Source organism: Microcebus murinus, chromosome 3 (assembly GCF_040939455.1).
Source record: "Microcebus murinus isolate Inina chromosome 3, M.murinus_Inina_mat1.0, whole genome shotgun sequence".
In the NCBI taxonomy this organism is placed as follows: Eukaryota; Metazoa; Chordata; class Mammalia; order Primates; family Cheirogaleidae; genus Microcebus; species Microcebus murinus.
Window position 1 is genome coordinate 58,234,145 of NC_134106.1, and position 23,168 is coordinate 58,257,312.

General features: G+C 41.9%; 1 protein-coding gene across 1 annotated transcript; it reads left to right on the forward strand.

Moving 5' to 3' along the window:
* The first annotated feature begins 3,884 nt into the window (after window positions 1-3,884).
* On the forward strand, window positions 3,885-22,000 carry PCYOX1 (prenylcysteine oxidase 1). The gene is made up of 6 exons (XM_012750194.3): window positions 3,885-4,083; window positions 5,170-5,376; window positions 6,419-6,593; window positions 16,834-17,045; window positions 17,345-17,497; window positions 17,916-22,000. The coding sequence occupies exons 1-6, from the start codon at window positions 3,972-3,974 to the stop codon at window positions 18,572-18,574; spliced, it is 1,518 nt and encodes a 505-aa protein (XP_012605648.1). The 5' UTR covers window positions 3,885-3,971; the 3' UTR covers window positions 18,575-22,000.
* The last annotated feature ends 1,168 nt before the right edge of the window (window positions 22,001-23,168 follow it).

Sequence of the window (23,168 nt, forward strand, 5' to 3'; positions counted from 1 at the left end):
TCAGCTTAAGATTTTATTTTAGTTCACAGGTGGTAAATTGTGGGCAGGCTGGGCATGGTGGCTCACAGCTGTAACCCTAATATCAGGTTTTAGTCTGAAATGTCAGTTCTTGGGACACTCCTGGTGGCAGAATGACCAGATGGATCAAAGTAAGGCAAGCAAGAAAATGAAATTTATTAGGAGAGAAAGATAGGATTATAGGACAAGAGCAAGATACAGGTTTACAGAGCATGATACACTTCCCCCAGATGAGGACTGGACTCCATTGTCCCTGTAAAGGGAGAACAAAAGGAAGGGGCCAAAAAGGGCAGGTTATGGTCTACTACATCTTGTTTTATAATGCCCTGATTGGGACCTCCCTCGTGGTTCAGAGGTCGCCATAGAACTACTTTGATTGGACAGTTGGGAGTCACATGACCTGAGTCTTAATTATGCATGCAGTTTGCTCTAGGTCAATTTCCGGACTCTGTGGTACCTATGTGGCATGGCCCATGGGCTAGAGAGTCCTCTGCATTCTATTGCAGCTGGTGTGCTAAGTTGATTGGCAGATTCATGGGGTATTCCCTCCTCCCCAGGTATGGCAGTCTCTGAGGAGATTAGGGTGGGGCAGAACCAAGACAGGGTCCACAGCACCCACTTTCATCCCTAGGAGACCCAGAATCCCTCACTGTCTACCTAACACTAGCACTTTGAGAGGCTGAGACCGTAGGGGTGCTTGAGGCCAGAAGTTTGAGACAAATCTGAGCAACATAGTGAGACCTTATCTCTACAAAAAATAGAATGGTGGTAAGCACCTGTAGTCACAGCTACATTGGAAGCTGAGGCAGGCAGATTGCTTGAGCCCAGGAGTTTGAGGTTAATAGTGAGCTATGATGATGCCACTGTACTCTAGCTTGGGCAACAGAATGAGATCCTGCCTCAAAAAAACCAAAACCAAAAACCAAAAAAACCCAAAAAACAAACAAATAAAAAAACCCCACCAAACAAACAAACAAAAAAACAAACTCGTAATTAAAACTAATTTAATTTACAGATCTTAAATGGATTTTATTTGTAATTCTAGAATTGAGCAACACTTCATTCTATAAAACAGAATGAGTGTTCCCATGAGCTGAGCACAGGACGTTGGCTTTACAGACAGAAAAGAGCTGAAGAAAGCAGAAACAGAACAAAAAGCACATTGGTCATTTTAAAGTTACTTTCATCGTAAAGGTTAAAGCAGAGGGGAATTCCTTATCCTAGCTAAAACTAGCCTGTTTGGGGCTTTAGCTATTACTTCTCTCTCTCCTGGTTTTTTAGAGGCCAGATAAACAACTTAATTTTAGCTTGGTGATGTAGAACTTTAGCATGAGTAATTATTTAGGTTTGGTCTGAGTGCAGGAGCTCAGTCCAAACCAATGGTCTCTTATACATTTTATTTCACAGATCTAAAGTTATCTTCAGTTATAAAACTTTGTCCTTCCAGGACAAAGAGAGGCGACACTTTTGCATTTGTAAATTTATGTCCTGCTTTTAGGCAAATGAAAGAGGACAGAGTTTTTGGTATATCTAGGATCTTCTCAATTGCCTTCACTCAAAAGAGTCCTTACTGCCAAGGATGTTGCTGAAGGCAGGTTTGGCTGCCACTACCCAAGAACCAAACACAAGAGGAGAAGTGAATGGGGATAGCCTGAGGAGATGGCAGACTATTTTCTCATGGACCATCTCATCTTTCTCTGCTCACTGCTCAATTTATAAAGAGAAGGCAAAGGGGGTACATAGCAGAAAGCTAGCTTTGTGCAAGTCATGACTTATTCGCTAGTTATAGGCAAACAATAAATTGATGGATCTTGTTATCAACTGTCTGTGGTTGGCCTGTTCCTGACTTTTTTCTTTTAAAGACAAGGTCTTGGCCGGGCGCTGTGGCTCACGCCTGTAATCCTAGCTCTTGGGAGGCCGAGGCGGGCGGATTGCTCAAGGTCAGGAGTTCAAAACCAGCCTGAACAAGAGCGAGACCCCGTCTCTACTATAAATAGAAAGAAATTAATTGGCCAACTGATATATATATAAAAAATTAGCCGGGCATGGTGGCACATGCCTGTAGTCCCAGCTACCCGGGAGGCTGAGGCAGAAGGATCACTCGAGCCCAGGAGTTTGAGGTTGCTGTGAGCTAGGCTGACGCCACGGCACTCACTCTAGCCTGGGCAACAAAGCGAGACTCTGTCTCAAAAAAAAAAAAAAAAAAAAAAAGACAAGGTCTTGCTGTTGCCTGGGCTAGGGTGCAGTGGCATTATTCTAGCTCACTGCAACCTCAAACTCCTTGGCTTAAGTGATCCTCCTGCCTCAGCCTCTCAGTAGCTGGGACTACAGGCAGGTACCACCATGCCTGGCTAATTTTTCTATTATTTTGTAGAGCTGAGGTATTGCTCTTGCTCAGGCTGGTTTCAAACTCCTGGCCTCAAGCAATCCTTCCGAGTTAGCCTCCTAAAGTGCTAGGATTATAGGCATGAGCCACTGTGCTTGGCCTGTTCCTGACTTTTGATCTGTTTTTCGTAAGCAGGCAGCAGGTTGATTCTACTTTTTTTTTTTTTTTTTTTGAGACAGAGTCTCGCTTTCTTGCCTAGGCTAGAGTGAGTGCCGTGGCGTCAGCCTAGCTCACAGCAACCTCAAACTCCTGGGCTCAAGCAATCCTACTGCCTCAGCCTCCCGAGTTGCTGGGACTACAGGCATGAGCCACCATGCCCGGCTAATTTTTTTTTTTTTTATATATATATTAGTTGGCCAATTGATTTCTTTCTATTTTTATAGTAGAGACGGGGTCTCGCTCAGGCTGGTTTTGAACTCCTGACCTTGAGCAATCCGCCCGCCTCGGCCTCCCAGAGTGCTAGGATTACAAGCGTGAGCCACCGCGCCCGGCCTGATTCTACTTTTTAAGACAGAACAAGGCCAGGCATGGTAGCCCACACCTGTAATCTTAGTTCTCTGGGAGGCCGAGACGAGAGGATCATTCAAGGTCTGGAGTTCAATACCCAGCCCCAGCAAGAGAGAGAGCCTGTCTCTACTAAAAATAGAAAGAAATTAATTGGCCAATTAAAAATATATAGAAAAAATTAGCTGGGCATGTTGGTGCATGCCTGTAGTCCCAGCTACTAGGGTGGCTGAGGCAGGAGGATCACTTGAGCCCAGGAGTTTGAGGTTGCTGTGAGCTAGGCTGACAACATGGCACTCCCTCTAGCCAGAGCAACAGAGTGAGACTCTGTTTCAAAAAAAAAAAAAAAAAAAAAGACAGAACAACACAAACCAGAAGCAAAATGGCTTCCCTTTAGCTATCCTAGCAGTATAATCTGAATGGCCCTTGGGGTGCGCTTACAAAGAGGCATATTTTGGGGTGGTACATTCTGGTCTCCTTCCAGGTATACTACTTTTATTCATGCTATTAGTCACTACTATTCCAGTCCCCTCACCTCAGACCACCCCATCCCCAGTCTCATTTTTCTTTCACCTTGCACGGTTTGCCCACTCATCTCCTACCCAACAGTCCCCGGAACGTAGCGATCTATCAGTGCGCGCTGTTGCCCCAGAGTTGTGTTTCTGGCGGGGATCAGCTGTGTGTGCGTTCTCTGAGAGGGAGTGATTGAAAGGGCAGAAGGCACCAGTGAAGAAATAAGGTGCTTCACCGAATAACATGGGGCGGAAGGAGGAAGCGGGGGTCACCCTCAACCTGTACCTTTGGTGTACTGCGAAGGAGGTTGGGCTTTGGAGGGGTGCGGTGGGCTTGAGGGCCGGAGTGGCCCAGGGTGGACCCGAGGCACGAGGAGCCTGGGCGGGGCCTGGGCGGGGGGAGGAGCTCGGCAGGTCTGCGCAGGACGTGGGCGGGGCTCGGAGGGGCTGGGCTGGGGCGAGGCGGGCCCTGCGCGCAGACGCGCAAATGCGCAGACTCCCAGCAGAAGCAGGACTGCGGGACTCGAGCGGTTGCGGCGCTCAGGGAGGCCATGAGGCGCGCTGTGTTAGAGCTCGTCTCGCCGCTTGTGGGGCTGTGGTTGTTGCTGTGCAGTTGGGGGTGCCCCGGGAACGCCGAGCCGCGATCCCCGCCGGAGAAGATCGGTAGGCGAGGAGTGGGCGTTGCAGGAGGGCATCCGGCAGCCGCTGCGTAGCGCGCCCAGGCTCGCAGGCCCGGCAGAGGCTGGGCTGCTAGGGCCAAGCCTGCCTGGCAGGTTGCACTTCACCCTCAGGGCGGCTTTCGGTCCTCCTGCGAGTGGGATCGTGCCTTCCCAGGCGTGGAGAAGTGCCCACGTGAGAAATGGGCGTGGATGGGCACCCGGTAGGGTGGGCGTCCAGCGTTCCTGCAGCCCCTGTTTCGTAGACCTGAGACTCCAGGGAGGCTGAGGTCCCTCTTTGAGCCTTCCCTTTGCTGCACCTTGGGAGACCAGTGTTCCGACTGGACTTGGAGCGCCCGGCCTCTCCTGCTATGCAGATTTCAGGCGCACGCAGACACAGCACAGGACAGTGGAAACAAGCTGACCCTGTCCGCTTCCCTTGATAGGCTGGAACCCCCTTTCCCCATCTGCGCTTTGCTGAGGTCGGCCTGCTAGCAGAGAGGCCCCTGGCTTGCACAGTTTCTTTGCTTAGGCCTAATACAGCTGCTGAAAGAATCTGCTCTTTCCAATTTCAGGTGCTTTGGTGTTTTGCTCCCTGCTCCTCCCCGTCCTCCTCCCCCCTTTTAAAAAATTGTGTTTTTCGGAATCATTTATCTATTTTGAGTCTACATTGAGACAAAACAGAGCTAGAAATGGCGGTCACTTTGTTTAAAATGCTTACTGTGAAGGCCCACCTCTTCTGTTCCCATGAATTGAGCACCAAGAGGGGTCTGCAGACTCGTTGATGCTTCCAGAAAGACCTGTGAGAATCTATGGGCATCGGGAAAAAAATCGAATTAGTGTCCATTTTTAAATTAACATACTATCACTTTTGTCTGTTGTCTTGTATGTGCAGATTCAGAGAGTTGGATCTTCAGTGCAGGTGTCCTTGCCCCCTTCTCCAGGCTCCCCTGAATTGTTGGTAATAGCTTTCAGTAACAGCCATTATTCGTTAATGGCCTTTCAAAAACACAACACAACACAACAAAACAAATCAACTCACAAAGATAGTAAGAGAGGAAAAAAAAAAACCTGTTCCTTTTTTCCCCCTCAGCGATTATTGGAGCCGGAATTGGTGGCACCTCAGCAGCCTATATTCTGCGGCAGAAATTTGGGAAAGATGTGAAGATTGATGTGTTTGAAAGAGAAGAAGTTGGGGGCCGTCTGGCCACTCTGACGGTTCAGGGGGAAGACTATGAGGCAGGAGGTTCTATCATCCACCCTTTAAACCTGCACATGAAGCGTTTTGTCAAAGATCTGGGTATGTAATTTTCATCTTAGATCTCATCAGATTTCTGTGTGACATCCCTGGATATTTTTCATCAGATGGAGAACTGAAACTTTTCTGCCTTGTTAATTGTCTTTGACAGAGAAGTTGGTAAAAATTGTTTTCCTCACTTTCCTGTTAGCAGTTGGTACTGGCTGCTCTCCTGTAACGGGACACTGGTTATCAGTATCTTCTGTTATCTGGAATTACAGACAAGGGGTGAGGGTGGGGGTGGGGGTGCCTGCTGTTGTCAGTTCTTAAACTTCTGGGTTTGTGTTGAAGAATCAGAGAATGTTTTGAGCTAGCAGCAACCTTCGCATGCTCATTTAACAGCTGAGGCAGTGAGACCCAGAGGCTTGAAGTGTCTGGCTTCAAGTCACTCACACAGCTGTGGGTGTAGACATGTGCCTTGAACTTGGGATGTCCGATGGCTGCCCTGCCAGGAGAGGCACTGGAGGGGTTGTGGGGGGAGTCTGGCAGGCCTCTGCAGGCCCTTTCCTCAGGGAATTGTGTAATACTGGCCTCCTTGCAGTTATCTGAAATATCCAGTTATGCAAAATGGAAGTCTAATGGGAATGGGAGTGCCTGTTTCCAGTCAACTGCCTTCCACATGCCTGGTGGATGCTTCCTGGGCTTCCATTTCCTCCGTGAGGGCAAATGTCCACCCGGAGCAAGTCATGCCACAGACAGTCCTGTCTGACATTTTTGTTTTCAATTGAATTCAGTTGGTACTCTGGCTTCTTTCCTTTGACTGTCTAGTATTTTTAGACTAAAAATATCCAGATATAACTATATCTAATTTTTATATGTCTGTATGAACATCTGACCCATCTTCTGGAGAATCTGCTTTTGGACAGTAGTGAGTGTAGTGTATCACACTGTTCTAGAGATCGAGCTACTTTAATGTGTCTCCTGAGAACTGGGGGAAGCTCCAAATTCACTCACTTCAGAGTGTCCCCAGGAGTTTCAGATCACCTTCTTTCATTTGATCAGCACAGAAACCATTGACTCAGCTACCCTTTCTCTGTTTTTGCAGGTCTCTCTGCTCTTCAGGTCTCTGGTGGCCTAGTGGGGGTATATGATGGAAAGACTCTAGTGTTTGAGGAGAGCAGCTGGTTCATAATTAACATGATTAAACTAATTTGGCGCTATGGATTTCAGCCCCTCCGAATGCACATGTGGGTAGAGGACTTGTTAGGCAAGTTCATGAGGTAATTTTTTTTCCTTCCGTTTACCCAAGACCTTTTAGTTTGTTGAACTTCAGGAATTATAATTTGTTGGAACAGTTCTACCTAAGTGCAAGGTCCGTTTGTAAGATTGCTAGGCAAAATGTTTTATAGAAAATATGCAGACCATTTATCACTGGAAATTGAAAGGGTAGTTCAGTTTTGCTTTGACATAAATTTTGCAAATGCCTTTTTAGTGTTGCCAGACACTGTTAGATGCTTTACAAATGTTAAGTGCTTGAATTCTCATGACATCTTTCTAAGGTAGGTAGTCTTCTTAGCTTCTTTGTACAGATGTGGAAGGTGGTGTCATAGAGAGGTTTTAAGTGTGCAAGTTCACCCACCTAGTCAGCGATGGAACTGGAGTTCCTACCCAGGCATTCTGGCTCTGGCATCCTTACTCTTAGTCCCTGCACTGAGCTGGTGTTGTGTAGATGGATGAGATAGTGTGTACAAGAGCTTGTAGAAAGGATCAAAAAACTTAAATGGGCTTTAATAATGACATGATGTTTCAGCCTGAAGTAGAGTATAAGTTCTGTACCCCAATAATTTAAATTGGGATATTACATTCCAGCACTGTCCTGGGTAGTGAGCGTACATGTACCTCTTTTATTTCCTTATGCTTTTCTAGATTTTAAAATTTTCTATGTGTATTAATGTGTATTACTTTGGTAATCAGGAAAAATAACATAAAATAGCCAGTCGAATTTTGAAAGGTACAACCTATTTTTTAAAAAGCTGTTAGTGTGTGTTAATTTTTATGCTTGTTTACAGGTTTAGGTGCTGGAGAAATTCAGCTTGTAAATGTTAATATTTCATTACTATGACTATTTTAAGATAATAGTAGTTGGCCGGGCGCGGTGGCTCACGCCTGTAATCCTAGCTGTCTGGGAGGCCGAGGCGGGCAGATTGCTCGAGGTCAGGAGTTTGAAACCAGCCTGAGCAAGAGCGAGACCCCGTCTCTACTATAAATAGAAAGAAATTAATTGGCCAACTAATATACAAAAAATTAGCCGGGCATGGTGGCGAATGCCTGTAGTCCCAGCTACTTGGGAGGCTGAGGCAGGAGGATTGCTTGAGCCAGGAGTTTGAGGTTGCTGTGAGCTAGGCTGATGCCACGGTACTCACTCTAGCCTGGGCAACAAAGTGAGACTCTGTCTCAAAAAAAAAAAAAAAAGATAATAGTAGTTGAAAAGGTGAAATGATGTGTCATATGACCAAGTATTGAACATGACAAATGTAAGAATTGAGGAGTTTCTATTGCCTCTATAACTTGCAGTAATTAGGTATTTCTTTCTTTCTAAACATCATTCTTAGGTCAATTCCTTGAATGCCTTTCCTCTGGGTACGTTAAGTCCAGCTACAGTATATATTGTTTTAAAATACTCATTCATTTATTCATTCACCCCATACTGAGTGCCTGTTATATGCCAGGCATTATTCTAGGTAGAAGGTATAGGACCTAGAACATGTCCTTGCTCTCAAAGAATATATATTCTAAGCCAGATTTGGCATCATGCACCTGTAGTCCCAGGTACTCGGTGGCAGGCTGAGGCAGGAGGATTGCTTGAGGCCAGGAGTTTGACACCAGTGTGGGCAACATAGTGAGACCCTGTCTCTAAAATAGAAAAATTAGCTGGGGTTGGTTATGTGTATCTGTAGTCCCAGCTACTTGGGAAGCTGTGTTGTGAGGATTGCTTGAGGTAAGGAGTTCGAGACCAGCCTGGTTGATATAGGAAGACTTTTTCTCAAAAAAGAAAAAACCTACACATGCCTGTGTGTTTGTGTGTGTATGTGTATAGCTTTTTATAGGTGGGTAGCATGTCACTGCATGCTCAGCAGGCAGGTCAAGTTCAGATGGAGCCTTGCCTGTGTGTGTCATTTTTTTAAAAATCTGTGGTTTGGTTGACATGGAGAAATTGCTTTGAGAAATTAAGAGATCACTTTTGAAGGGAATTCAGGGTATTATAGAACTGTGAAAAAGACCCAGTGAGGGGATGTATAGATTATATTGGTTTTTACTTTAGAAGACAATTTCCAAACTTTATGGAATTACTGTCCCCATCTTTGATATCTGATTTTACAGCACTGACCTTTATGTTGCTAATGCTGCATTATACTTTTCTGTTTATTTCAGTAAATGAAGATTATGTAAATTTGTTTTGGCATTTTTATCCTACCCTATGAAATAGTTGGAGAGAAGGGTGATATTCAGCCAGCATGCACCAGTTGTTGAAAGTTGTGAAATACTGCTGGACTGGTGAAATAGCTGCTGTCCTGAGTGGAGAGGTGTCTGCCCTTCCCCAAGGACCTTCTTTGTCTGCCCCCAGCATTGAGTCTTGACTCAGTTCCAAATCTATAGCCAATCTGCTCTCTGTTTCATGGTGTACCATTTGCTAAGTATTTTTTTTCTTTATTATTTTTTTTCTCTTATTTTTTGCCATATAAAAAAATGCTGACTGACCATTTGCTAAGTATTTCTAATATTGCTCCATGTTGGAGATATTATGTAATGTCACAAAACCCTGAATTTGAAGACACAGAGGTTACCAAAGAGGAATCTGGGACAACTAATTCCCCTCTATTTTAGTTAAAGGAGTAGTTCTCAACCTTGGCAGCACAATAGAATGGGGGTGGGGTGGGGCCGGGGATCTTTTTAAAATACAAATGCTGAACTTCACCCCTAGAGACACCTGTAGCCAAAGTTGAGGGGGGAGGGTTTGAAATGTGCAATGGAGGATATTCTTAAGTTTTTTTTTCTTCAAACAGTATAGAAACTTGAAGCCCTTGCTCAAAAATTTGTTTCTCTTTTGTGTATATGTATGTGTGTGTGTATGTCACACACACATCAGATCCCATGTATCTCTTGAAAGTAGCTTGTATGATCTTCTGCAAACTTTTAAGGATATGCTAACCAACCTTAGGTATGCACATTGTCATTGCGTTCTTACATTTCAGAGTGTACATAGTATGAACTAAGGCTCGTGTGACAATAGTAAACCATGACACTCAAAAAGGAGTTCAAATTTGTAGTAAGCAACACTTTAGACCCCTGGGGTTATGCATTCATACTTCTCTGCTATTGGAAGTACTTGGGTGGAAATCCTGAAGCCCCTGACATCTGCATTTGCCAGGTTTATATCCAATTCTGCACATTTATTTATGCTGTTCTGGTTGAATGCCATTCTATACTCCACAGAGTCTAAGCTCTTATCTTACCCTTTCAAACAAAGTGTTTCCCCTGGTTGGAGACATTCTTTATTCCAATGTCCAACCTGTTATCTAACCCCTTCGACAAAGTCTTCCCCTAGTACTTCAGTCATCATTCATCTTTCTTTTCAAACATCTCTTCAGTATTATGGTGCACATCATGTGCTTGTGTTGTTGTGTGCTGTGCACAGTAATTAGAATGTAGTAGATATTCACTCAGATTTTGTTGAATTGAATTCCCTGATCTACCGATAGCTTCTTGTTGAGATATCTTGGCTTATTGGCTAGGTTAAAGCTCATCCTTGTCTCCAGACTTAATGCATTTCTTTTCTTTTTTTTTTTCTTTTTGAGCCAGAGTCTCACTCTGTTGCCCAGGCTAGAGTGAGTGCCGTGGCGTCAGCCTAGCTCACAGCAACCTCAAACTCCTGGGCTCAAGCAATCCTGCTGCCTCAGCCTCCCGGGTAGCTGGGACTACAGGCATGCGCCACCATGCCTGGCTAATTTTTTGTATATATATTAGTTGGCCAATTAATTTCGTTCTATTTATAGTAAAGACACTCTCGCTCAGGCTGGTTTTGAACTCCTGACCTTGAGCAATCCGCCCGCCTGGGCCTCCCAGAATGCTAGGATTACAGGTGTGAGCCACCGCACCCGGCCTTAATGCATTTCTTAATGCATTTGTGTTAAATCTCTCACACTTCTTGATCTGTGTAGACTTAAAATCACAAGATGCATAAATTTGGGAATGAGAGCCCCGAGAGCTTTATTTGTTATAAAAGGTTACAATCTGCAGGCTGGCAACCCTGCAATTTGGGAAGTGTAGCCTCTGGCAGAGACCAAAAGCAGGCATTTCGAAGCAGGAAGGGTGAAACAGGAACTTACACTGAACAGGTTGGCTAAGTATACATATTGCACAATTTGTGGGAGAAGCTATGAATATTTACAAAGGTGGGGGTATGTGCATTGTGGTAAGCAAACATGCATGTTCCATGCCTCATAGTCTCTTTGGGGTCGAGTCTTAGCATTTAAATACTATAAAATTAGCCTCTATCTGTCTAAAGGTGAAAGGGGACCAGGTGTCGTGGCTCAAGCCTGTACTTCCCAGCACTTTGGGAGGCTGAGGCTGCAGGATCATTTGAGGTTAGGAATTTGAAACCAGCATGGTCAACATAGAGAGACCCCAATTGCTATTAAAAAAAAAAATTATCTCGGTATGGTGATATGGGCCTGTAGTCCCAGGTACTTGGAAGGTTGAGGTGGGAGGATATTTGAGCCCAGGAAGAGGTCAAAGTATGCTGTGACCACTTCACTCTAGACTGGATGACAGAGTGAGATCTTGTCTCTTAAAAAAAGGTGATATGGAGGACACAGAGGTATCCTGTGTACCATTTTAATTTTGTTTCTTTTACTACATATTTTTTCAGTTATTTCACTTGACATTTTTAAACAGTCTTTATTATTAATGATAATTATTATCTTAATTGTTTTAAGTCAGTACCAACTTGCTGTAATATAGGTTCATTATTTCCCCACTTATTGTTATACAAATTGTATCTTTATACATTAGAAGCCCATTACTACAATTCTATAATTATTTTATGCAGTTTCTCTTAAATGTGGTAGAATAAAAGAGTTATAAACAAATATATTTTCATACTGTATTTTATGTTTACTAATGTAATTACATTTACTGATGCTTTTTGTTTCTTTATGTTTGATTCAAGTTTCTGTCTACTTGTTCTATCTTAGCCTAATAGAAACTTCCATAGTTCTTATAGGTCAGATATGCTAGTGTTGAATTCTCTGTTTTTGTTCATGTGGGAGTGTCTTAATTTTACTTCATTTTGAAAGATAATTTTGCTGGATATAGAACTCTTGGTTGACAGTGTTTCTTTGAGTATTTTTTTTTTTTTTTTTTTTTGAGACAGAGTCTCACTTTGTTGCCCAGGCTAGAGTGAGTGCCATGGCGGCAGCCTAGCTCACAGCAACCTCAAACTCCTGGGCTCAAGCGATCCTACTGCCTCAGCCTCCCGAGTAGCTGGGACTACAGGCATGCGCCACCATACCCGGCTAAGTTTTTCTGTATGTATTAGTTGGCCAATTAATTTTCTTTCTATTTATAGTAGAGACGGGGTCTCGCTCTTGTTCAGGCTGGTTTTGAACTCCTGACCTTGAGCAATCCACCCGCCTCGGCCTCCCAGAGTGCTAGGATTACAGGCGTGAGCCACCGCGCCCGGCCCTCTTTGAGTATTTTTTGTCCCTTCTGGTTTCCATGGATTCTGATTAGGAGTCAGCTGTCAATCTTATTGAGGATCATTTTATGAGATGAGTTGCTTTTCTTTTGATGCTTGAAAGATTCTCTCGTTGTCTTTCCACAGTTTGACTACAATGTGTCTATTTTCTTTTCTTTCTTTTTTTTTTTTTTTTTTTTTGAGACAGACTCTCACTTTGTTGCACGGGCTAGAGTGCTGTGGCATCAGCCTAGCTCATAGCAACCTCAAACTCCTGGGCTCAAGCAATCCTCCTGCCTCAGCCTCCTGAGTAGCTGGGACTACAGGCATGAGCCACCATGCCCGGCTAATTTTTTCTATATATTTTTTAGTTGGCCAATTAATTTCTATCTGTTTTTAGTAGAGATGGGGTCTCGCTCTTGCTCTGGCTGGTTTTGAACTCCTGACCTTGAATTATCTGCCTGCCTCTGCCTCCCAGAGTGTTAGGATTACAGGTGTGAGCCACCGTGCCCGGCCTGATGTGTCTATTTTCTTTCTTTATTTTCCAGAATTGAATTATACCAACAAGAATATGATGTGTCTGTCTAGATATGAATGTCTTTGATTTTATCCTGTTGGAGTTTGTTGAGCATATTAGATGTGTAGATTACTGTTTTTCATCAAAATTGGGAAGTTTTTGGCTCTTCTATCCTTTTAGGATTCCCATTATTTGAATGTTGGTACGTTTCATGTTCCACAGGTTTCTGAGGCTGTGCTTATTTTCCTTAACTCTTTTTCTTTTTGTTCCCTCAACCTATATAATATCAGTTTACCTATCTTCAAGCTTGCTGATTCTTCTTCCATTTCAAATCTCCTGTTGAGCTCCTGTAGTAAATTTTTTATTTCAGATATTATACTTTTCAATTCCAGAATTTTTGTTTTTTTAAAATCATTTCTGTTTTTATATTGATAATCTATATTTGGGGAGACATTGCTTTCATACTTGCTTTAGTTCTTTTTTTTTTTTTTTGAGACAGAGTCTCACTTTGTTGCCCAGGCTAGAGTGAGTGCCGTGGCATCAGCCTGGCTCACAGCAACCTCAATCTCCGGGGCTCAGCGATCCTACTGCCTCAGCCTCCTGAGTAGCTGGGACTACAGGCATGCGCCACCATGCCCAGCTAATTTTTTTTTTGTATATATATTTTTAGTTGGTCAATTAATTTATTTCTATTTTTGGTAGAGACAGGGTCTCGCTCAGGCTGGCTTCGAACTCCTGACCTTGAGCAATCCGCCTGCCTCGGCCTCCCAAAGTGCTAGGATTACACGCGTGAGCCACCACGCCCGGCCGCTTTAGTTCTTTAAACATTGTTTACATTAGTACTTTCAGCATATTTATAAAAGCTGATTTAAAGTCTCTCTCTGGTAAATTCCATGTCTGGGCTTCCTAAGGGCCAGTTCCTATTGACTCCTTTTATTTCCTGTGTTTAAGGCATACTTCCTTGTTTGTTTGAGTATCTCATAATTTTTTGTTGAAAGTTGGATATTTAAAATATTATATGGCAACTCTGGAAATCAGATTCACTTTCACCCTCAGGGCTTGTTGTTGCTGTTGGTTTAGTGACTTTCTGGCTCTAACTTTGTGAAGTCTGTATTCATCATGTAAGGCCACTGAGTTATGTTTGTTGAGGTACATTTTCAATGTTCTGGCATGCAGTTTACAGCTCTGCTTTAGCCTTTATTTTCTGCTTGCTCAACGCATCAAGGCCACCACACTTGGGCCTTCTCAGGTCTTTCTTGGTCATGGGATGGGACAACCTTTCGTAAGTACATGTCCTTCTAGATTTCTGGGAACATTGTTTGCTATTTTCATTCTCTAGTGTTTCTTTTTAAAGTTTTTTGGTCAGCCTCTTTTAGTTCCACTTAGTATCACAGTCTCAGGATGTTGTGATGTTAAAAAGTTGCCGCTGATTTTTTTTGACGCATGCCTTTACAATGGGCCTGTTTGTATATAGTGAGCTCTGAATTAGGTCTAAGAAAGACAAGACCTGAGGATAGGGCTTTTTGGGATCTGCCACATAGTCATATAGCCACAGTTCTCTGGGGATTTTGCTTTTTGGAAGCTCCAAATCCTTTCTGTCCTTTCCAGTAGCATATAAGTTGCTGATTTCACATCTCTTAGTCTCAGGACTGCTGGTTTTCAAGACTACTGCAGAGCTAGCAAGAAGGGGATGGGAATAGGACAAGTTAATAATGCCACAGGGCTTATTATTCTTACTGAGGTTTAGCCATCTTTCTTCAATCAGTCATTTTGACAATGCTTGGTTTATTTCCAAAGTTGTGAAAAAGTTGATGTTGACAATTTTTGCCAGTGTTCTCAATGTTTTTATGGAGATTTTCAGAGGCCCTTACTCTACCATTGTGGAAGTACTCCCTACTCCTCTTACTTTTCTGACTTTACCTACTCCTGTCCTCTTGGATCTCTCTGCTTTAGCTGCACTGGCCTTAGTGTTTCTGGTGTAAGCCAGGCAAGCTTCTGTTGTATGGATTTTGCACTGCTTTTACTTCTACCTGAAATATCTATCTACCCCCAGATATTTGTATGCTTTGCTGCTTCACCTCCTTCAGGTCTTTGTTCAGATGTCACCTTCGCAGTGAGGCTTTCTCTGACCACTCTAATTATTTTTTGGGGGCTACCTTATTTAGAATTGCAACCCTGCCAACCCCATCCATTCCTGATTTTTTGTTCCTTTCTGATTTTTTTCCTTAATACTTACCATCCTCTAACCTATTATATATCTACATTTATTTCATTTTTATTTCCTATTACTATTTTCCCAACTAGAACACAAGCCTCATGAGAGCAGGGATTTCTTTTCTCTGTTTTGTTAACCTCTGTATCCTTAGTACCTAGAACTGTTCAGTACCTAGAACAGTACCTGGCTCAGAGTTGGTGTTCCACAGGTATTTGTTGAATGAATAAATAAATGTTTAGGTTTGTGTCAGTGTAATTTGAAAAGAAAAAAGGATGTTTAAGCAATCTGGCTAGCAGAAACTAGTTATGTGTCTTTTAAAAAAAATTTTTTTGAGACAGAGTCTCATCTCACTCTGTTGCCTGGGCTAGAGTGCCGTGGCATCAGCCTTGCTCACAGCAACCTCAAATTCCTGGGTTCAAGCAATCCTACTGCCTCAGCCTCCTGAGTACCTGGGACTACAGGCATGCGCCACCATGCCTGGCTAATTTTTTCTGTATATATTTTTAGTTGTCCAGCTAATTTATTTCTATTTTTTTTTTTTTTTTTTTTTTTTAGTAGAGATGGGGTCTTGCTCTTGCTCAGGCTAGTGTCAAACTCCTGAGCTCAGATGATCCACCTGCCCTGGCCTCCCAGAGTGCTAGGATTACAGGCATGAGCCACTGCACCCAGCCTAAAATATTTTTTTAAGTTTAAAATTTTTTTAGAGGCAAGGTCTTGCTGTGGTGCCCAGGCTGGAGTGCAATGGCACGATCATAGCTCACTGTAGCCTTGAGCCCAAGTGATCCTTCTATCTCAGGCTCCTAACTAGACTATAGGCATGTACCACTGTGCCGAGCTACTCTTTTTTGTAGCATTTATTCTAATGCAACAAGTATTATCATTAAATGACAGCACTGTACCTGTTAGGTTGTTTTTACCCCTCCCTCTTTGTTTCTTTATATGCAATTAGAGGAAAGGTGTTAGACTTGATAAGTTTGGGTCTAAAGATCATGATTTATTTATTTATTTATTTATTTATTTATTTATTTATTTATTTATTTATTCCCCCCCCCATGATTTATTTATTTATTTGTTTCAGGCTAAATAATCTGACCTTTATTTCATAAGCAACAGTAAGCCCCCAATTTTTTTTTTTTTTTTTTTTTTTGAGACAGGGACTCACTCCATTGCTTGGGCTAGAGTACAGTGGTGTCATAGCTCACTGCAAACTCAAACTCCTGGCTCTAGTGATCCTCCTGCCTCAGTCTTCCCAGTAGCTGGGACTACAGGTGCATGCCACCACTCCTGGCTAATTTTTCTATTTTTTGTTGAGATAGGGTTTCAGTATGTTGCCCAGGCTAGTCTCAAACTCCTGGCCTCAAGCTATCTTTCCGCCTCGGCCTCCCAAAGTGCTAGAATTATAGATATGAGCCACCATGCCTGGCCAGCAAGACTTTCTGTGAATAAATGGATGCCAAGATAAGAGATGTATTTTGGGGCTTCTGGAAGATTCATAAATATTTCAAAGAAAAGAAACTAAAAGAAGGTAGATCATTTTATCTTAGTAGTTTGAGTATAAATCCTAAGATCAGGGAAGGGACAACAGATTGGTAAAGTTTCCTGATTGGTTGGAAGAAACAGACAGAAATGAAATATGTTTAAGCCTTGAAACTAAATAAACTGAGGATGACAAACATGATGTTAGTAGTGGCCAGTTATTTTTGGTTGGGATAGGATGAGTGAAGATCAAGCCTGGTGGAAAGACAAAATTTAATTTTAGACATGTCTAGGTGCTGCTGTAAGATATAAAGACGAATGAGAAGGTGCTCCCAGTGGTCATATTACTGCAGAAAAGCAAGACCGTATACAAGGACAATAGACTTGTAGAGGAGGTGGAGGGCTAGGATTGTCTCAGAGAGCTGGGGAAGATGGTCTCTGAGCTGTGTCTAACATGATAGGAAGAAATTCAATCAGAAGGGAACATGAAAGTCGGTTTTGTTCTTATGACACTATTTCCCTTCTCCCCTTCTCGTTTGGTGTTTAATGGCTATTTATTTTTCCTCTTTTCAAAAGGATCTACCGGTACCAATCTCATGAGTATGCCTTCAGCAGTGTAGAAAAATTACTACATGCTGCAGGAGGGGATGAATTCCTTGGACTGCTTAACCGAACACTTCTTGAAGCCTTGCAGAAAGCAGGCTTCTCTGAGAAATTCCTCAATGAAATGATTGCTCCTGTCATGAGGGTCAATTATGGCCAGAGCACGGGTCTCAATGCTTTTGTGGGTAAGCCAGGGTTTGGAACAATGGTAGACATTAGTCCATAAGGGGTTCATCTGATGCTATGGTGGCCTCTGACTTTAGGCCATGGATTGGGGAAGGCTGCCTCTCTGTGAACCTCAGACATTATTAGCAAAATTTTTGTAAGGGGGTCCTTAGCTTTCATTAGTTCAGTGGTTGTCATTTGGGGGGCATTTTTCAATGTCTGGAGACATTTAGAGCAGAGCATCTAATTGGGAGCAGAGAGTTAGGTAGGGGATCTCTTACAGATTCAGAATTTACACATTTTTTCCACCTGTTGACAGGAGCGGTGTCACTGTCCGGTGGTGATTCTGGCCTTTGGGCAGTAGAAGGTGGCAATAAGCTTGTTTGCTCAGGGCTCCTTCAGGCTTCTAAAAGCAATCTTATATCTGGCTCAGTCGTGTACATAGAGGAGAAAACAAAGACCAAGCAGACAGGTAAGCTTTAAGTTTCATTTTATTCTTTCTTATTTCTTCTGTAGAAAATGATTACTCAAGGAGAAAAATCTCTTTTCTGCCGTCTCTCACTCAGATCCACAATGATGGAAGTCTAAATTGCCTATCTTTTGCCATGTTGAAATATTGCCACATGTACTCAAGTGCAGAAGCATGACTCCTTGGATTTAAAAAATAATCTCATTCTCAAAAGTAAAAATTCCTTATTTTGAATTTACTGACATTCTGAAAACTGGCCTCAATGTAATAAAAATGCAAGGGACAGTTATCTTGCCTAAAACTCGCTTAATTCCTTACAATTACAGAGAAACTATTGAGAAGGTATAGAATTATTTTTAGGGGGTATAAAATATAGTATGTTGGACGCACTAAAGAAATGTGTGCTTCCTATTCCCTCTAGGATATCCCACAACGATGTACGAAGTGGTCTACCAAATTGGATCTGAGACCCGTTCAGACTTCTATGACATCGTCTTGGTGGCCGCTCCATTGAATCGAAAAATGTCTAATATTACTTTTCTCAACTTTGATCCTCCAATTGAGGAATTCCATCAAAATTATGAACATATAGTGACAACTTTAGTTAAGGGGGAATTGAATGCATCTGTCTTTGGCTCTAGAGCCATAGATAACTTTGGCCTTGGTATGGTTTTAACCACTGATAATTCAGATTTGTTCATTAATAGTCTTGGGATGCCGTCCTCTGTAAAGAAAAAGGAAAATCTTCAACCGTCAACAGATGGAACATTTGTTTGGAAGATGTTTTCCCCAGAAACTCTTACTAAAGCACAAATATTAAAGCTCTTTTTGTCCTATGATTATGCTGTGAAGAAGCCATGGCTTGCATATCCTCACTACGAGCCCCCAGAGAAATGCCCCTCCATCATACTTCACGATCGACTGTATTACATCAATGGCATGGAGTGCGCAGCAAGTGCCATGGAAATGAGTGCCATTGCAGCCTACAACGCTGCGCTCCTTGCCTATCACCGCTGGAATGGACACACAGACATGATTGACCAGGACGGTTTATATGAGAAACTTAAAACTGAGCTATAAAATGACACCATCTATTTTTTCCTCTTCTACTTCCAAATGAGTATCACTGGCAAAAAAGGACAGAGTCTGGGCAGAGATGATTTTGAATAGAATATTTTGCCAATATCACTGTTTAACAAAAGTAATACCTGTGGGTCATAAGAAAGTACAAGGTTCTAATTAAGCATGATGATGTAACTATTGCACTTATGCCCTCTCCAAAATTTCTTAAGTTTTCTTTTAATATCCATTAGCAGTGTTGCTCAAACTTGTCTGATCATAAGAATTACCTGGAATTTTTTAAACATGTGAATTCTCTAGCTCCTCTCTTAGAGATTGTTTCAGTAAGTCTGGGGGCAGAGCCCTGAATTTTGATCAGAAATGTAGAGCATTTTAAGCTGAACACTTGAGGGAGAACTTAAGGACTGTGTTAGCTGGGGACTGGTCCATTTGAGCTTTACTTCTGGACGTGGTGTTCAGTCAGATAAAACTAGTAAGGGAGATGGTGTCTTTATGCCTGGCTCTTAGTAATTTTATACCCTCTTTTGAAGTAAATGTGCCCATGCCCAAAGCCTTGACTTTCAGAATGTTGTCCTTTGATTGCTTCTGCCTTGATATTATTAGGGGTGAAATTAATGTCTTACTAATTTAACCTTAAGATGTCATACAAAAAGCTCAAGTAAATATGGGCTAAAAGCAAATATGGGCTATTGAGTTAGAAATTGGCATTCTGCTACGTCTTCACTTAAGGAGCTTTTAAAAATACTGATAGACCCCCCCCCCCCCAAGCAGAGATTCTGATTTAATGGATTGAGGATAGGACCTTGGCACTGTAACTTTTTAAATTTCCCAATGTGCAACCAGGGTTGAAAATCACTGATGTGGGGGCAAAACTGTCTACAAAGGTTCTTTTGTGCCCTTAAAGCAGATCCATTTTGGAAGGGATGATTTGCTTCAAGGAGAACTTCAGTAGGAATCTTGATAACAAGAAGCATTGACAGTCCAATAGCAGAGGCAACTTAGGTAACTCCGAGCAGTTGGCACTAAAGCAGGATATTGAGCATGACACCAAGCTTGACCAGATGCAGCACATGTTCAAAGTGTTAAATATTTCTGTTACTGTAGCGTTCTGGATGAGAAACTGGTTGCTGAAATCTTAAGACAGTGGCGCTCAACCATAGCTGTACACCGGAATCACATGGAGGGCTTTAAAGTGTCCCAAATGATTCTAATATCGAGCCCAAATTTGAGAACCAGTTCTACATCTGTTATACAAAGATCATGATTGGCTGTCATAGGCACTGGTAGAAGAGAACAAGTGCTTAAGAATTCTAACAGTAAGTGCAACCAAATTAACATGTACTGTTATTAAAGAGAAAGTCCTTCACCAGATTATGGCAGTAATCACTTTAAATGGTGAAGAGAACACTGGTTTTTAATAAAAATTATCTCTTCCCTTGTACAATTGTGATTATTAAAATGCTGATAAACTGCCAAAATACATTTGATATAAAGGTGGGGATTAAACTCATGGTCTGTCAAAGGGTCAACTTTTTTCTAATTTTATTCTTAACAAATGTTAAGAGGCATTTGTATTTTCTTCCTGTTGTGGTCTTAATGAAGACAGTTTGTAGAGAATGTAATACTGTTATGTGTATGCTAAATATTGGTACATACTAATGAAATAAGTTAATTTCTATCCTTTGTAAACTTGTTTTACAGAGGCATATATTTTTACTTTTAAGAATACCTATTGGCAGGGCACGGTGGCTCACATCTGCAATCCTAGTACTCTGGGAGGTGAAGGTGGGAGGATTGCTTGAGCTCAGGAGTTCAAGACCAGCCTGAGCAAGAGCGAGACCCCATCTCTACTAAAAATAGAGAAATTAGCCAGGTGTGCTGGTGCATGTCTGTAATCCCAGCTTCTTGGGAGGCTGAGGCAGGAGGATGGCTTGAGCCCAGGAGTTTGAGGTTGTAGTAAGCTGTGATGATGCCATTGCACTCTAGCCCAGGCAAGAGAGTGAGACTTTGTCTCACAAAAAAAAAAAAATACAAAAAAACAAAAAACAGTGAAAAATGTCACTGGTATTATATCAAAACTCTTCTGGTTACATTTCCCAGTAGGGCATCTGATACTGCTTTCTCAGAACTAAGCAGGTTATCAGTACTTCAGGCAACCTGCAGATTTGATCCCTGCCTAAAAATAAAAAAATACTTCAGGCACATTAGATAATTGTAATGCAACTATAGTATTAAAAGAATAGTGAGAGAAAAATGCTATCAGAGCTTGCTGTTCCAGGTGTATGAGGTAGTTTTTATACAATTACAGTATGCCAGCTCTTCTCCAGTGGTTGAACATGCATCAGAATTACCTGAAGGGCTTGTTAAAACATTGCTGGGCATCACCCTCAGAATTTGTTTATTCAATAGGTTTGTAATGGGATCAAAAAATTCATATTTTATTAAGTTCCCAGGTGAAACTACTGTTTTAGGAACCACACTTGGGGAGCTAGTTCTATAATCCAGCTCTATGTTGCTGTAAAAAATCAATGTCAAGGATGATTTACAAAGAACTGAAGAATGGAAGAATAAAAAAGTATTGGACTTCACATCAACTCTGCTTACTGGGATTAAGTTAGTTTGCTCCCTCTAGCTGCTTTTTTTTTTTTTTTTAATTTTTAAATATATCTCTGAAATAAATCTTATTTTTTTAATTTTTAAGAAACAGGGTCTCGCTATGTTGTCTAGGCTGGAGTGCAGTGGCTGTTCACAGGCACGATCCCACTACTGATCAGCACAGGGGTTTTGACCTGCTGTTTCTGACCTGGGCCAGCTCACCCGTCATTAGGCAACTTGGTGGTCCCCCACTCCTGGGAGGTCACCATATTGATGCTGAACTTAGTGTGGATACCCAGTCATACATACAGCCCAGAACTCCTGGGCTCAAGCAATCTTCCCACCTTAGCCTCCCAAGTAGCTGGGACCCCAAGGCATGCACCCCAGCATCTGGCTAGTTCTTTTGTGGTAAGCATTTTCTATAAAGAGGAAATACCATTTTAGACAGAGATATATTAAAGTCATTTACTGTGTTCTGTGTTTTTCGGGAACTTCATACACTCACTTGTGTATATTCCATTCTATACATTCAAGATTTGCAGGCTTTTCACCAGATCACAAAAAGAAGAGGCCTTAAGTATTTGATTGGTAGGGTTTCTAAGGGTTAGGTTTATAATACAACCCTCTGTAGTATATCTCTCACGTGAGCTTGTGGGCTATAAAATTCATGAATTAGATGAATATATTGTGGATACCACTCATTACCATTTCTCTGTTCACAAAGAACCACAATACACTGGAATGTTTTTCTCTGGAATCCTATTTCTATTATTATATTCAAGTTTTTTCCCCAGTTAATGGTTATATTCAAAATAAACAACTACATCATTATTTCTCTGTGTTTTATTTCTGTTGCACTATATTTGGAATGTAGATGTACTTGGAAAAGTGAGAGTAGATCAAAGTTACTACTTTTAAATTTTGAAAATGACAGTTAATGTTTTAGAAGAAACCCACTCATGTTTGCAGCTTATCTGTTCAATGTTGAAAGAAGAAAAGGAATCCTTGCCATGTTTTATATTTAATAAGATTTTTCCATTTAAATGCATAAACTCTTTGAATTAGTCCCAACCATGAGAGTAGTTTCTAAAATTCATGTTAGAAAAAGTTAAGAGTTAATATTCTATATTCAGAAAATAAGAGCATTTTTGAGTATTACAAAAGTTTATTTAACAAAAAGTTTAATATGAAAATGTATATGACCTGATTTTGACATCATAGTAAAAAAGGCCCTTTGGAGAGGGGACATGGATTTCCCTGCTGAACAGCCATTATTTATACTTGTTCCAAGGCTTCTAACATGATGATACTATTACCTAAGAAAAAGTAAATCTGAAAAGAGCAATTCATTTAAAAGATCAATGATAAAGTATGTTTACCAAATCCTTTTTCTTTTTTTTTGAGACAGTCTCACTCTGTTACCCTGGCTAGACGTGGCATCAGCCTAGTTCACAGCAACCTCAAACTTCTGGGCTCAAGGGATCCTTCTGTCTCAGCCTCCTGAGTAGCTGGGACTACAGGCATGCACAACCATGCCTGGCTAATTTTTTCTATAGATTTTTTAGTTGTCCAGCTAATTTTCTTTCTATTTTTAGTAGAGACAGGGTCTTGCTCTTGCTCAGGCTGGTCTCAAACTCCTGACCTCAAGCGATCCTCCTGCCTCAGTCTCCAGAATGCTAGGATTACAGGCGTGAGCCACCGTGCCCAGCCTCAACTCTACATCTTAAATCAACTTCATGCCCTTGCATAAATAGAACAAAAACAAGAAAAACAAAGACCTGGAAACCTTTTTCCCCCTTCTAAACTACTGACCTCAAGGATTTTGTTTTACAGATTTTGGGAAATGTGCTGACACTTCTAGTAAACAGGAGGTTGGCAACAAACAGAAACACCTCTCAACCTCCACCAGATCAGAGGCAGGTTAGAGGAAACTGCCAGTCTGTTGGTACCTGTGTAGTAAGAATTTGGTATTTGGAAGACTCTGGCTTTGGTATAAGGG

Excerpts from the sequence above, each read along its gene's own strand:
- PCYOX1 (XM_012750194.3), top strand. The coding sequence starts at position 3,972 with ATGAGGCGCGCTGTGTTAGAGCTCGTCTCGCCGCTTGTGGGGCTGTGG. Across the intron at positions 6,594-16,833 it reads TTGTTAGGCAAGTTCATGAG|GATCTACCGGTACCAATCTC; the intron begins GTAATTTTTTTT and ends TCTTTTCAAAAG. Across the intron at positions 17,046-17,344 it reads GGGTCTCAATGCTTTTGTGG|GAGCGGTGTCACTGTCCGGT; the intron begins GTAAGCCAGGGT and ends ACCTGTTGACAG.